Source organism: Prunus dulcis, chromosome 5 (assembly GCF_902201215.1).
Source record: "Prunus dulcis chromosome 5, ALMONDv2, whole genome shotgun sequence".
Taxonomy (NCBI): domain Eukaryota; kingdom Viridiplantae; phylum Streptophyta; class Magnoliopsida; order Rosales; family Rosaceae; genus Prunus; species Prunus dulcis.
In genome coordinates this window covers 8,790,672-8,804,544 of record NC_047654.1, presented here as the reverse complement: position 1 = coordinate 8,804,544, position 13,873 = coordinate 8,790,672, and the positions used below count along the sequence as shown (strand labels likewise).

Genomic DNA, 13,873 nt, shown 5'->3' with positions numbered 1-13,873 from the left:
AATAAATAAATAAAACTCTAAATCATGCAAGATAATTCGTAAAATTGTATTTCATAATTTAATTGGTCTTTTTCGCATTCTGGCCCAAAAGGGATGGATGGAGATTGGCTCTGGCTTTGATGACCATTTGTGTTTGAGAAGCAAGAAATTGATGAGCTGTGGGGAACCAAAAAAATGAGCATTCAGAAAATCGCATCACTGTCCTTCCAGCCATCAAAGTTGAATGTCAAATAATTATATTACGACACATGATAACCACATGACATGAACAATTTGCCATGCTCTTTCAATTTGTGGGTCATCATGTCTTGATTTAATTAATTTCAGTCTCGTGAGTCGGTAGGTGGGTTTTGTGTATGATTTACCAAATCCCAGAGGATCATGAACTTTAAAAAAAAAAAAAAACGCATCAAGAATTACTCACCGCCTACAAGGTGGCTGCGAAAGGTCCTATTTCCTTGGGTAAATTTTTCTTTGGCTGGACAGCGATGGTGCCTACTTGCGTTACATTCTGGCTCTAAATGTAACCAAATTGCACTCTGCCTATCAAAATTGACAGGTACAACAATAGACAACGTAACGTATACTACTTACCTATTGCAAAACAACAAATCGGTGCATCTTCTTATCTTAAGATTATTATTATTAGTACTTAGTTAGCCGTAAGGCTACTTAGTTAGTCCGACGATTGAGATAGCGCAGTTTTTGTATTTGTTATTTATCCTCTTTCAATAAAATATTATCGCTTTCACTAATTAAAAAATAATTATTATTAGTACTAATGTGCTATTAATATTATAATTAATAATGGCTTAAGCTTTCGACTCATAGACCAGCCCATGCACCTTTAATAAATACGTATATTTTAATTAGATCTTTATATTTATCTATTTGTAAAACAACAACAACATGGCCATTCCTATTTTCTAATTGCAAGTGGCTAGTTTATTAAATATATTATATTTGTAAGTTGTAAGTTGTAACGTTGGATTCTTTTGTGTGGCTTTATATATTTTTATTTTTTAAATTTCAATTATGCAGCAAATCTTGATCTGAAACATTTTAAGGCTTTCATATAAACAATGTCTTATCAATTAATCACGTGATGCACATTTAAATAACATGAACTAAGTCTACATCATCAATAATTGTCACCTACAAAGATTTTTACCCCGACAAAGATGATCCTCGCCAACTACCTTCTTTTGTAATTAACTCTAAGTGCCATACAAGAATTCATATACAACCTGAGAAGCAGCAATCTTGAATTTTAAGCAGCAATAATAATATGGTTTTCTTCATTATTCAGTATTGCGCGGCTATAAGGGAAATAACATAAACATGTGTAGATGCTAGCGAAAGGAGGACCCTTAATTAGGTTTACAACGTTTGTTTGATTTAATAAGAAATCCCCCCCACACACACACACACATATATATATATATATAACTAACTAGTTAGTTAATACATTGTTAATTACTCAACCATCTAATTTCATAATCCAAACCAGCATTTAAATATCATTCCTATTACCGTGATCATTTTTTTTGTTATTGAAAATATCGTGTTCGTCTATTTATTTGGCCACAGTTATATAACTAAACACTTTACAACTTGAGTGAAAATTTGCAAAAATGATTTTTCAATGATGACCTAAAAAGTAAACGGTTCATATCATAAGACATATTGTGTAATAGGTCAAACAAAGTATATTGATAATGCAATTTTGCCCACAAGTAAGGGTCTTCGTGTGTGTGTGTGTATATATATATATATATATATATATATGATATTAAAGTGATTGTGCCGACTAAATTTTATATTTTCTATTATTATATGATATCTTTATATAATTTATACGAATCTTAAGCCACACTACTTATATATTTAGTTAAGTTCTAGTCAATATGTAAACATTCTTATATTGTATTATAAATATATATATATATATATATATTATATAGTTTTAAGGTTAATTATTTTATTAGTCCCTGAACTTAGACCTGATTTGCATTTGAGTACCTCAATTTTCAAAATAGTTTTCGTGGTCCGTCAACTTCAGTTTCGTTAGGACAAATGGTCCTGCCATCAATTTTATTAACTTTTTTGTTAAATGCATGGGCAAAGTGGTATTTTTGTATCAAAAATTGATTAAAATATGAATAAAAAATTAAATAAACTCTCACTCTCCCTTCTATCCCAATTTCTACTCCCCAAAACTTCAAAAAAAAATTTGTTGGTTTTTTATTTGATTTTCTTTTATTGTTTTTAAAGATATAATTTTTTATTCATTTTTTTTTGTTTTAACATAAAAATACCATTTTGCCCATGCATTTAACAAAAAAAGTTAACAAAATTAACGGTAGAACCATTTGTCATAACAAAAGTGAAGTTAAAGGACCGCCGAAACTATTTTGAAAATTGAGGTACTCAAATGCAAATCGGGTCTAAGTTTAGGGACTAACAAAACGATTAATCCTATAGTTTTTTGTTGGTTTTTTCTTCTATACTGGGGCACATCGGGGAACCCATTCCCCAACGAAGGTGAGGATGGGAAATCCCCAATATGAACATTACGGATATAAATGAAGGCGGGAATAGAGAAAAAAAACTTAACAGGAATGGAGATAATAATTACATACCCACCCCCAATTCGACCTATTACCCTCCTTGCTTGAGCTTTGCAATTTTGAATTCAACGAAAAAAAGTTCTTTCCAAATGAGACTTTTATACCAAAAGGCGGCTGACCTTTGACCCAAAAAACCTTTGTCATATTTGTCAAAAGACCAAAAGGTTTGGTTTGGTTGGTAATTATAAGGGTCGGTTTGGGATTACTATCACTTTTTTAAAAAGTTACTTTTACTGTGCTTTGAAAATAATTAGTTGTAAAGTAAAGCAGCTCCATGTTTGATAAACAATATTTTTAAAGTGCTTTTAGTACAAAAAGTAGTATTAGAACCATTTGGTAAATTTTAGTATAAAACTGTTGTAACTGTGAATAATGACTGAAATAGGCATAATATTGTTATGCGCTAATCATGTGGTGGTGGTGGTGGTGGTGGTGGTGGTGGTGTCATATAAATTACACAACTGCCATCAATTTCTTAAAACAAGTTCAACCCCAAAACCTCATAAAAAAAACCCAAAATACTCAATAGGGTATCAAAGTAATTTAATAGTCAAACTTAAATTCAATATGGCCAGCTGTCATTTTTTGGTTTTTTTTTTGGGTTTGTTTATAGAAATTCAATGGCTTAGAGTTTATCTATAATATTAGTGCTAAGAATGGGTATATTACTAAATATCTCATAAAAAAATTCATTAAAGGCTCATCCCTCCTTCTTTTGAAAGCAACTTTGAAAAATAACTCAGAGCCTGCTTTTAAAAGCAATGGCTGCTGTCAAAAGGCCATTGCTTTTAAAATAATCGAAATATTATATTTTTACCAAACATCCTAAAATGCTTAACTTTAAGGTGAAGCAGATTTTTGACCCAAAAAAAGTAATCCCAAGAAAAAAAGCCCTCATAATGACAATACTTACGAGAATCTTAATGAGCCACTTAAAAGACAAAATAATCGTAATAATCATAACTTTACCTTGAAAACAATTGTGCCAAACTTCCACTTTATCTCTGCTTGAAAAAAAAAAACTTCCACTTATCAATTACCAGAAAAGAACAACCTTTCGTTCACTGATGACTAGTTAAAAGTTCATATACCTATAAAGTAAACTATACAATGCGAACGCAAGAAAGAAGTCATTTTCGTACTAACTTGCTAAACGTCAATTTGTACTATTCTTGAATTAATTATTTATAAAAAACTTGAAAATAAAGAAAAAATAAAATCCCATTTTCTTTGTAAGTATGTGTATTTTTTATATTTCCATTTTGGGAATGGCAAGCATATCATCACCATTTTTTTATTACTGTTTTATTGCATGTCTGTTGTTTTTTTTGTCAAAATATTGTACGTTATGTCATCCAAAAAATAAAAAATATAAAAAATATTGTACGTTACGTCTTATGCAGAGCACGTGAGGAAATGGCTAAAAGTAGTAGTAGGGAAGCAAATGCTGTAGTTTTGCCACGCTGTTTTCTTATAATATCGTTTGCCTTTTCTGGGCTTGCAATGAATCAAATCGAGATGAGTTTTTAAGTGTGACCATATATTAAGTTGATATTCTAAAAATCGACATATAATTATATTAATTAACACTATTTGATGGTGTGACATTTAAACATAAATAAATGTATTATAAAAAATAATTGGTGGGGGTTTTATGCACATGAATCGATTTGGATCTTATCCACTACATGTCATATGTCTATCATGCCTTTTGGCGAAGAAAATATTGACAGTAAAACGAGGAAAAGCATGTCACACGGTTATTTTTTTACCCAATGTCATATCATTATTGTTAAAGCAACTTGCAAGGAAATAGAAAGACCAAAATTAATGGGAAAGTACAGAAAAAAATTGATTTGCTAACATTTCCCTTAACTCTAAAATGATAACTGATGGCCACACATTTTCAGTGGGGACAAAACATGACAATTAAAGAAATGGAATCAATTGTTTGTAATGTGCTTTTCAATGATAATTATGAAATGTGTATGGTCTCTTATTATATATGCATTGAATTGTTTCGCTATTAGTTCAGTTGGTTAAGAGCATTTAGAGCATACAAAGATAAAATATGAGAATTCGTCAACATGATGTGATACGTGGTATTACGGTTCATTAATCTTATTTGTTTTATTTATTACATCAAAGTATATATTTTTATAAAATACTAATAATATACATAATATTACAATGAGTGAATCGGAATCACTCTCATAATTATAAATTGAAATATAAAAAGAGTGCAAACAATGATTCCTAAGTTGATTTGGCCCCTCCGACAAAGAAAAGAAATAGAAAGGGAAATCCAATACCACCCTGCGCAAGTGCAGCCACTTGTTATTATTTCATGTGTTCTACCCAATTGCTATTATTCTCAAAATTACGATTATGCCCCAAATGATTCATAAAGATCCGATCTTTCTGTGTAATACACGACTCTCTCCCGTACCTATACTCATCTCTCTCTCTCTCTCTCTCTCAGTTTTTGCTCCGAGCTTTCTCCATCTTCTCCACTTTGCTTTTCATTGCTCTTATCTTTCTGATTTCGAACCACTCGAAAAACGCTTTCGTTGCTCTGTACTTGCTTTCTGCGTTCGAAGCATGCCGTGCTAGGCGCTCTCGCTTTGTTCTGTTCAAGGCGGTGTTCGTTGATGGTCATCTAAGTTTCTTCATCAACCGGTGTTCGAAATTCACCTTCGGTAATTCGATTTTCTCGCAATATGTATTATATGAATGCTTGTATACATGTGTATTTTTATTCCTGGATTCGTGCTTTGTTTGGTGCCGAGAATCCGGAAGAAAATACGAGCGAAATGAGATTCGAAGCCATGTGTTATACTTCGCTCGGTGAATTAGTTTCTCTTTGATTTTATTCGGAGCCTGGAAGCTGAGATTGCTGGAGTTGAGCTCGAATCTGTATTCGTTTATTTTACGAGTTTTTGTAGGCAATCAAACAGAGCATTATTTGGAAGGTTTTTTTTTTTGAATTTTTTTTGTACTGCTATATTTTTATTCATTATTCTGTTGGAATTGTTGCTTCTGAGATTTCTTTTAGAAGAGCCGCTTTTCTTTTCTTTGTTCCTCACTCAGAAGCTTAATTTTTCTGCTAGAAATAGTATAAATCATTCAATATTATCTTTATTTTTTTACGGAAATTAGTTATTGTGATTATTGTGATTATTTTGTCTATTTTGATAAGTTAAGTTGAGCTGGTGACATCCGTATCAGCTGATGTCCTGATACTTAAAGTTGGTCGTAGGCTTGTTTGTGTGGAGTGTAGTCTTAGTCAAATTGGGCGGTCTATGATAATATGGTGTGCTTGAGGAGGGTATAATCTACACTAGAGTCAATGAAAATTTCTTAAAGCACTCTAAGAATGTTAGGTTTATTGTAAATTATGTCTGGGTGGCTTATGCATGCACCTTATCAGGGCACAAGGCGATAGAATTCTCTGATATGCGGTTGAAAGAGGGGATATATGATTGAAAAAAAATAGAACAGAAAGAGAATAGCCCTATGAGAGGTCAGGTGAAATTATGTGGAAATGTTGTGTGGTCTTATCTATATTTCCGTGGAACAAATCTTTCTTGACTCATCTACATATATATATATATATATATATTATATGCATATATTGAGCTGAGCTGAGTTTAGTTGCCCCACTGCGTTCAGATTATGTATGACAATGATACTTCAAATTATACTATATATAAAAAGTTTTGTTTATTTGTTTTGTTTTTAATGATGTATATAAGTTATTGGCCAATTGCTTGGGTTTGGAGCCAGAAGAATTAACATACAATCCTCATTAGCGTTCCTCAGGCTGGGAGAAAAATGCTGGTTGTATAGGCCTCTCGGGTGGACTAATAATTATAATTGTTAGCATTTTTATCTTCAGTGGTAGTTTTCACTTCATCTTCTTGTTTTGCTAATGCAAGCGGCTATTAATTTGTAGTCAGATATGGTTGCCTTTGGGAAAAAGCTGAAGGAAAGACAAATTCGAGAATGGCAGGGGTATGTTTGGTCTATTCTCACTTATTGAAGTATGCATCATTAGTATAGGATTCATTGTGACAGAAATTTTGAGTTTTCTCTTGTGGAAGGGGTAAAGGAATAAAAGAAAGGATCTAAATGATGGCAATCTTTGATGACAAGCATGTTGTTGTGTTATAACCTGATTCTTAATTGAAAATCCTGCAGTGCTGTTAAATAAGCGTTAATACATCATATGTTATTTGTTTATGGATTTTCTTGTTGTTAGACCATTAGATTATCTGTCGTATAACCAATGGTGTAGAGGATAAATGATTTTATGGGAGTAATCTGTGTGGGCATATAGATTCTTTTGGTTGACACACTCATACACACAATCTGTGTCATCATTAATAACAGTAAACAACTTAGAGAGCATTGGGGTTTGTGTTTTTGGATGGTGTCACTTATCTAGTACCCAGATTGATGGTACCATTAATATGGTAAGAAACAATATGTGTCATATATATATATATATATGGTATCACTAATAAAAAAGGATTGGTATTGTACATGCATATGTGTAGATATGCCTATCATGTCAATGCCATTGTACAATATTTCTCCATTTATATGCTAAATTCCTATGGTTGTCTGCCCATACCTTGTTTCATCCAGGTATTACATCAATTATAAACTTATGAAAAAGAAAGTAAAACACTATGGTCAACAAATTCAAGATGGAACACTAGACCGGAGGCATGTCCTAAAGGACTTTTCAAGAATGCTGGATAATCAGGTATGTGGGTCATCCATGTTGGTTTATGAATACTATAATAGTGAATATATGTATGTACCCCAGCACTCACAATCACATTTAGAGTCAATATCTGCATCTGTTTTTATTTTTATTTTTTATTATAGATAATTTGTGTCCTTGTTATAATCCACTTGGGCACTCTCTATAAATATACACATATATCCAAGTCCTCTTTTTGGATGATCGATAGATATGTACATGTATGTATCACCGGGAAGTTCATTGCATTATATGGTCTTTTTATTCTGGACAATCTGAGTTCTGCTGTTATTCAGGAGAGGTGAATAACAAATGTGTTTCTCTTGTTTGTTATTACAATATCAGATTGAGACGATCGTCCTTTTCCTGTTGGAACAACAAGGGCTACTTGCGAGCAGAATAGCCAAGCTTGGAGAACGGCATGACGCTCTTCAGGAGCAACCTGATATATCCCAAATATCTGAACTACGAGAAGCTTATAGACAAGTGGCCCGTGATCTTCTGAAGCTTCTCATTTTTGTTGACGTTAATGCCACTGGTCTGCGTAAGATACTGAAGAAGTTTGATAAACGGTTTGGCTATAGATTCACTAACTACTACGTCAAAACTCGTGCTAATCATCCTTACTCACAGCTGCAGCAAGTGTTTAAGCATGTGGTAATATGTTTAATCAGAGGCCTTTTCACCCCCTTTCTCCTTTTGAACTTTTAAAAACTTGAACAGGCTTCTAGATGCAGTTCTTGCCATTTCCATTTATGTAAGTTCTTACGTGCAGTTCTAGAATATTGGGGGCATGAAAGAATGACAATACATAAAGTAGCGACTAAAAACTTACTTGCAGCATATTGTTAGCAACTGCAAACTTGTAGTTTCTGTGTAAATGATATCTCCCTGTCTAACAATCTTGCAGGGAATAGGGGCCGTTGTGGGAGCTATATCTCGCAATCTTCATGAACTTCAGGACCGACAGGGAAGCTACTTATCAATATACGATCAGGCTGCTCTTCCCCTCCAGGTTTCATTAATTGTTGATGCCTTGATTTCTTCTCTCTTTCTTAATGTTTTCATGCATGAAGCTTGATGTTATTGTTTGAGTCGGAAGCAATCAAGATGTTGGTAATATGTGATAATGTTTACTAGGGTTCACGTGCAGGATCCTGTCATTGATTCAGTAAGAGCAGCTGTGGACAGGTTAACCCATTCAACAAACTTCCTAAGCTTTTTGGGACAACATGCACTGATTGTGCAGGAAGATGAGCTGCCTACTCCTGTTGAGGAACGTGTTGATGATCAGAGATACCATTTTATGTCACTTCTCTTAAACTTAGTGAACACGTTTCTTTATATGGTCAATACATATATTATTGTCCCTACAGCAGATGACTACTCATTGAGCCTTGGAGCTGCAGCAACTGTTTGTGGTGTTGTGATTGGAGCGATGGCTGTTGCACAGGTGTTTTCTTCAGTGTATTTTAGTGCATGGTCAAATAAGTCATACTTCAAGCCTCTTGTATTTAGCAGCATTGTTCTCTTTGCGGGAAATACCTTGTATGCTATGGCTTATGATCTTAATTCAATATGGGTTCTTTTGATTGGTCGTCTTTTCTGTGGGTAAGTAATTCTTCTACTTCTTCCTCTGATTCTTATTTTGGATATGGCAATAGTATTTCATTGAAAGTGGTGGTTTAGGAAGTTTTAAATTGTCAGTTTTGATTAAAACCTAAACTTGCAACTCCTCTACTCATTTTCAATGGTAGAAATTGACACTAGCTGACTCAGTGACAATTGTCACAACCCGTGGTCAGATTTTAGTCTTGTGGTATAATTTCTTCTAGCTCTGCTCTTTTGACACATAGGTTTTAGTATTTTAACTCTCTCCCTCTGGCTTCTTGGTCACTTGGAGAAATATTGATGTATTCCATCTTTCGATTTGAGATCAAAGTAGACTTTCCTGGAAGCATGTGCAATGTCTAAAAATTTGTTATTGGTTATGTGAACTTGGTTTAATTCTGGAAGTAGACAAGGCTCTCAAATGGAATTGAGGCAAGATTCGATGGATAAAAAGGGTGACTTATTTTTTTTAAAGATTTGGATGTACTAACTGCTCAAGGTAAACATAAAATGTCTTAAGACTCAAGGCCTGGACATGTGCACCCATTGAATTGTCTACTGATCTCAGGTGGTAGATTGATCCGGCAAACCAAAAAGAACACTTGGTTTTACATGAAATACGGAACAAAATAAAATTAAGAGGTCTAGCAGGCAAATTTTCATTTTGCGGGCTCTTTGGACAGGGTTGGATTTTCTGTTACCAAACAAACTATGGCTAATTGTTGTTTGTGACAATCTTACATACAACACCTTGTTTGTTCCCTAGGCCAAGAAGTCTTCAGTGTTTCTTGATTTATAGGAGACCTGAAGCTCGTTTCTGTGACACAAAGATGAAAAATGAGAGATCATTATGTTATGATTTGAGGACTCAGATTGAACTTTGAACTAGGAGTCGTGTAATGCAATAAGACTTTGAAGCTTTTTTCTTGGTACATCATCAGATAAATTGAAAATTTTGTGCTTTCTATATTTCAGATTCGGTTCTGCTAGAGCTGTTAACAGGCGTTATATCAGTGATTGTGTACCACTGAGAATCCGTATGCAGGCCTCAGCAGCTTTTGTTAGTGCTAGTGCCCTTGGAATGGCATGCGGTCCTGCTCTTGCTGGCTTACTTCAAACTAATTTCAAGATTTTCAAGCTTACATTCAATCAAGACACTTTGCCTGGCTGGGTTATGGCTATAGCTTGGCTTTTATACTTAATATGGTTGTGCATCTCATTCAAAGAACCTTCTCGTGAAGATGAAGTGATACAACAGGAATCAAGTCGTGGTATGTTGACTCATATCAGTAGTTGGTTTATCTTTTGAACATATGCTGTTTTGTGTCTTTTCCATAAATCTTAATCTTCTTAGGAGGCAATAGATTTAATCTAATTTGACTGCAATAGTTCTCATTTTATTTCTGCAAGCATTCTTTTGTCGTATTGAGAATGTTATTACAAACACATTATCAGTTATCAGTCTTGTGTCCTTCTGACAATAATAAGTCTAGTGAATGATGTCTTTTTTCTTTTAGAAAGAAAATTTTATATAATAAGGATATAGGTCTTTTGACTTTTGAGGGAAACTTTGAAGCTTCAAATTCAAAGTAATCATATTGTTAGTGCATAGGAAAGAAAGTTGCTGCTACTGATTTTCATAAGTTGGTATGGGTAATAAATATCCTTGAACATTACTGTTTTCAACATGCTTGACATATTCAGACCCTTAAAAAAAATGTTAGTTAAGTTTGGTGTTGACATGGTCTGTGGCTCTGACTTAGACTTTTAGACCTTGATAAGTTGGCAGTTCTTTGAACTCAAGTTTGTTGATTTCAGTATCAAGATCTATGGTGGGTCAATGAGACTTATAATTATAATTTTACCGAGACATAAGTGATTTACAGGGGGTCTATTCCACGTACCCATGATTGTGAATTATGCTGTATGGGAGTAGTGATGAGCCATTTCCTGCTGCATCTCTCGGATGCAAACCATGTAGTTGCAGTTGTGGGAGCTAATAATTATCTGTCATGTAATTGACAGGAACAACAGAAAACGATGCACTCGAGAAAGGTCTTAAACAACCATTGCTCATTAGTTCTGATGACAAGAAAGAAGATGAAGATGGTGACCAAGATATAGATGAAAGTGAAGAAGCACCAGAGGAGACCCGTCGACCAGCCACTTCGATTCAATCAGCATATCGACTACTCACACCCTCTGTGAAGGTATCTCACTGATTTTGAGTTTCAATGAGTTTCACAGCTCAATTATTCCTTTAAATGTATCTGAATCTTTGACGTCAATGTTAACCTGAAAATAGTTGGAGGTCTGCCTTCACCTAACTCTAGTTGATGCTTTCAATTTTGTATTCTTATCGTGTATTTTGTTATTTTATCTTTAGTGCTAAATCTTTGAAATGTTTTATCTCCACTTCTGTCTGCATTGCTAAATCTTTGGGACATAAACCCTTTCTACTTTTCTGTGGTTTCAACAGGTTCAATTGTTGATATATTTCATGCTCAAGTATGCAATGGAGATTTTACTTTCAGAATCTAGTGTTATTACCACATACTACTTTAGCTGGAATACTAGCAAAGTCGCAATTTTTCTTTTCTGTCTTGGGCTAACCGTTCTTCCGGTAAATATTCTTGTTGGGAGCTACATCAGCAACATGTTTGAAGACAGGTAATTTTTCACAGGAAGAATACCTTCAATCTTTCTTTACGTACAGTGCTCTATTATAGTTGCTAGTTGAAAGTTCCATAAATATTTGTCCTGCTCACTGATGGATTTGTTCTCGTTGACCTGACTGCAGGCAAATTTTATTAGCATCTGAAATAGTGGTTTGCATAGGCATAGTTATGAGCTTCCATATGTTTAATCCATACTCTGTGGTACAATATGTAAGCTCAGGGCTCATCATGTTTGTTTCAGCCGAAGTACTGGAAGGTGATATATTTTTATTCAATTCAATTACTTTTTGGTTTATAGAAATGAAGGGAAATGCTACATAAAAGATAAAACTCCGAACAATGATGTTTTTTTGTTTACGTTTTAGTTTAAAAATCCTCCTCCCTTCCTCACCTTTCTAATCTCTCTCCTCCTCTTCTCTGTCTCCCTTTATTTGTTTTTTCTTTCTTGAATTTAAACAAAAAATGGAAAACAGAAAACAGAGATATTACCAAACGAGCTCTTAGCAATTGAAGTAATTACCAAACGAGCTCTTAGCAATTGAAGTATAACGTTTATCATGTAGCAGGAGTCGCACATACAATTCTTCAGTTCTCAATCATGTAGCAGGAGTCACACATACAATTCTTCAGTTCTCACTTGGAGAAGTATTGCCTAAAACCTTCATGATTTTAGTAGTAATAAAATTCAGCTGTTGTCTTATTATCAGACAATATCCCCTTATGCTCACCTTTTAAGGGATTAATCATGCCCTTTTTCTTTGAGATTCTCATACAGTACGACTTCATGAAGAACCATTCTTTCTGAAAACTCCTTTGAACATGTAAAGTAATATCAAATGCACAAAATTTCATCAGTAAATCTTTTTTCCAAAATGGTTTATGCAGCATATAAGAAGTCTTCTTTCTTACACTCATACGTGCGACCATTGTTTATGCAGGTGTCAACTTGTCGCTTCTCTCTAGGGTCATGTCATCGAGGCTTTCCCGCGGAACTTACAATGGTGGATTACTTTCAACAGAAGCTGGGACACTCGCTCGAGTAATTGCAGATGCCACCATAACTCTGGCTGGATACTTGGGGGAGAGTAAGCTCCTGAATGTCACCTTATTTCCTTCCCTCTTCATTTGCGTTATTTCCATTATTGCCACCTGCTTTACATACAACACTCTTTATTGATTCATCTTTATTGGCATAAGAAAAATGCCCGATCTCTTCCCAATTCAAAACCCCCTCAATTTTTCCGTTGAAGTGTTATTATTTTTTTGCCGCGTGTATATTGATAGAAAACTAGGTCATTGTTTATGGTCTCCAATTTCTATAAAACCCCATTGTGTCCTACTGTACTCGCATTCCCCATTTTTATACTTGCAACCACCTGAAATGCTTACGGGATGTTCTCCCGGCTTGTGCAAGCTATTTTAAGGGAATTTTATTTATTTATTTTGGGTCTGAAAGGGCAAATGCTTAATTAGGAAAGAAAAGGGTTAACAATGAAAAATGATTGAAGAATCCTCTCCTGGTGATCCCATTTTTTTGATATCAACTTGGTACAACATTTTTAGGCCATGATTGGTTCAGCCCCAAAAAGATGAAGAGTAAATGTATAAAGCATTCCCATAGTAAGTATTTACCCTTATATTGCCATTTTCATCTTGAAAATGAGAATAATTCTCACACAAACGTGGTGAGAGTCTATTATATTATAAGATTAATATAAGATTCTCTCAGAGGGATGTTTGAAAAAGAAAAAGAAGAAAAGAGCCATCGAAAAAATGGACTTTCTTTTCTTCTTTGTCGCTCATCCAAAGTGAACATTGCTAATAATCACCGGAAAATATGGTATACGTGTGACCTTTGACGATGATGCAATCATGTTTTCTAAACTATTTTGTCAATGGCTCCAAACCTACCCAATTAATTACAAATAGAGAAATTTTGTGATATACTCATTCTTAGTACTAATATTATAAATAAGTTTTACACTAATGAATTTTTATAAATAAACTCAAAAAAAATTCAAAAAATGACAGTTAGTTTTATTGAATTTAATATTGATTATTAAATTATTTTGATGCCCTATTAAGTGTTTTGGATATTTTTATGAGATTTTGGGGTTGGACATGTTTTAAGAAATTGATGGCAGTTTTGCAATTTATAAGAAGTTAAAGCCTTTTTGTTATGT

At 33.9% G+C, this 13,873-nt stretch overlaps 1 protein-coding gene across 4 annotated transcripts; it reads left to right on the top strand.

Moving 5' to 3' along the window:
- The first annotated feature begins 5,036 nt into the window (after window positions 1-5,036).
- On the top strand, window positions 5,037-13,107 carry LOC117626879 (SPX domain-containing membrane protein At4g22990). 4 transcript variants are annotated; one of them, XM_034358664.1, is made up of 11 exons: window positions 5,037-5,329; window positions 6,586-6,644; window positions 7,281-7,401; window positions 7,747-8,058; window positions 8,312-8,416; window positions 8,555-9,012; window positions 9,988-10,283; window positions 11,038-11,222; window positions 11,492-11,682; window positions 11,813-11,946; window positions 12,629-13,107. In XM_034358664.1, exons 2-11 carry the CDS (start codon window positions 6,592-6,594, stop codon window positions 12,865-12,867), a joined length of 2,094 nt encoding a protein of 697 aa, XP_034214555.1. In that variant the 5' UTR covers window positions 5,037-5,329; window positions 6,586-6,591; the 3' UTR covers window positions 12,868-13,107. The 4 variants fall into 4 exon arrangements, with proteins under 4 accessions (XP_034214555.1, XP_034214558.1, XP_034214556.1 ...); XM_034358667.1 differs by having other exon boundaries at window positions 5,081-5,329; window positions 9,988-10,284; window positions 11,042-11,222; XM_034358665.1 differs by having other exon boundaries at window positions 5,081-5,329; window positions 6,590-6,644; window positions 12,629-13,103.
- Window positions 13,108-13,873: the final 766 nt, after the last annotated feature.

What these genes read in the sequence shown, in the direction of transcription:
- LOC117626879 (XM_034358664.1), top strand. Translation starts at nt 6,592, where the DNA reads ATGGTTGCCTTTGGGAAAAAGCTGAAGGAAAGACAAATTCGAGAATGG. An exon ending in CAAATTCGAGAATGGCAGGG is followed by an intron (nt 6,645 to 7,280) that starts GTATGTTTGGTC and finishes TGTTTCATCCAG; the next exon opens with GTATTACATCAATTATAAAC. An exon ending in CAAGAATGCTGGATAATCAG is followed by an intron (nt 7,402 to 7,746) that starts GTATGTGGGTCA and finishes TTACAATATCAG; the next exon opens with ATTGAGACGATCGTCCTTTT.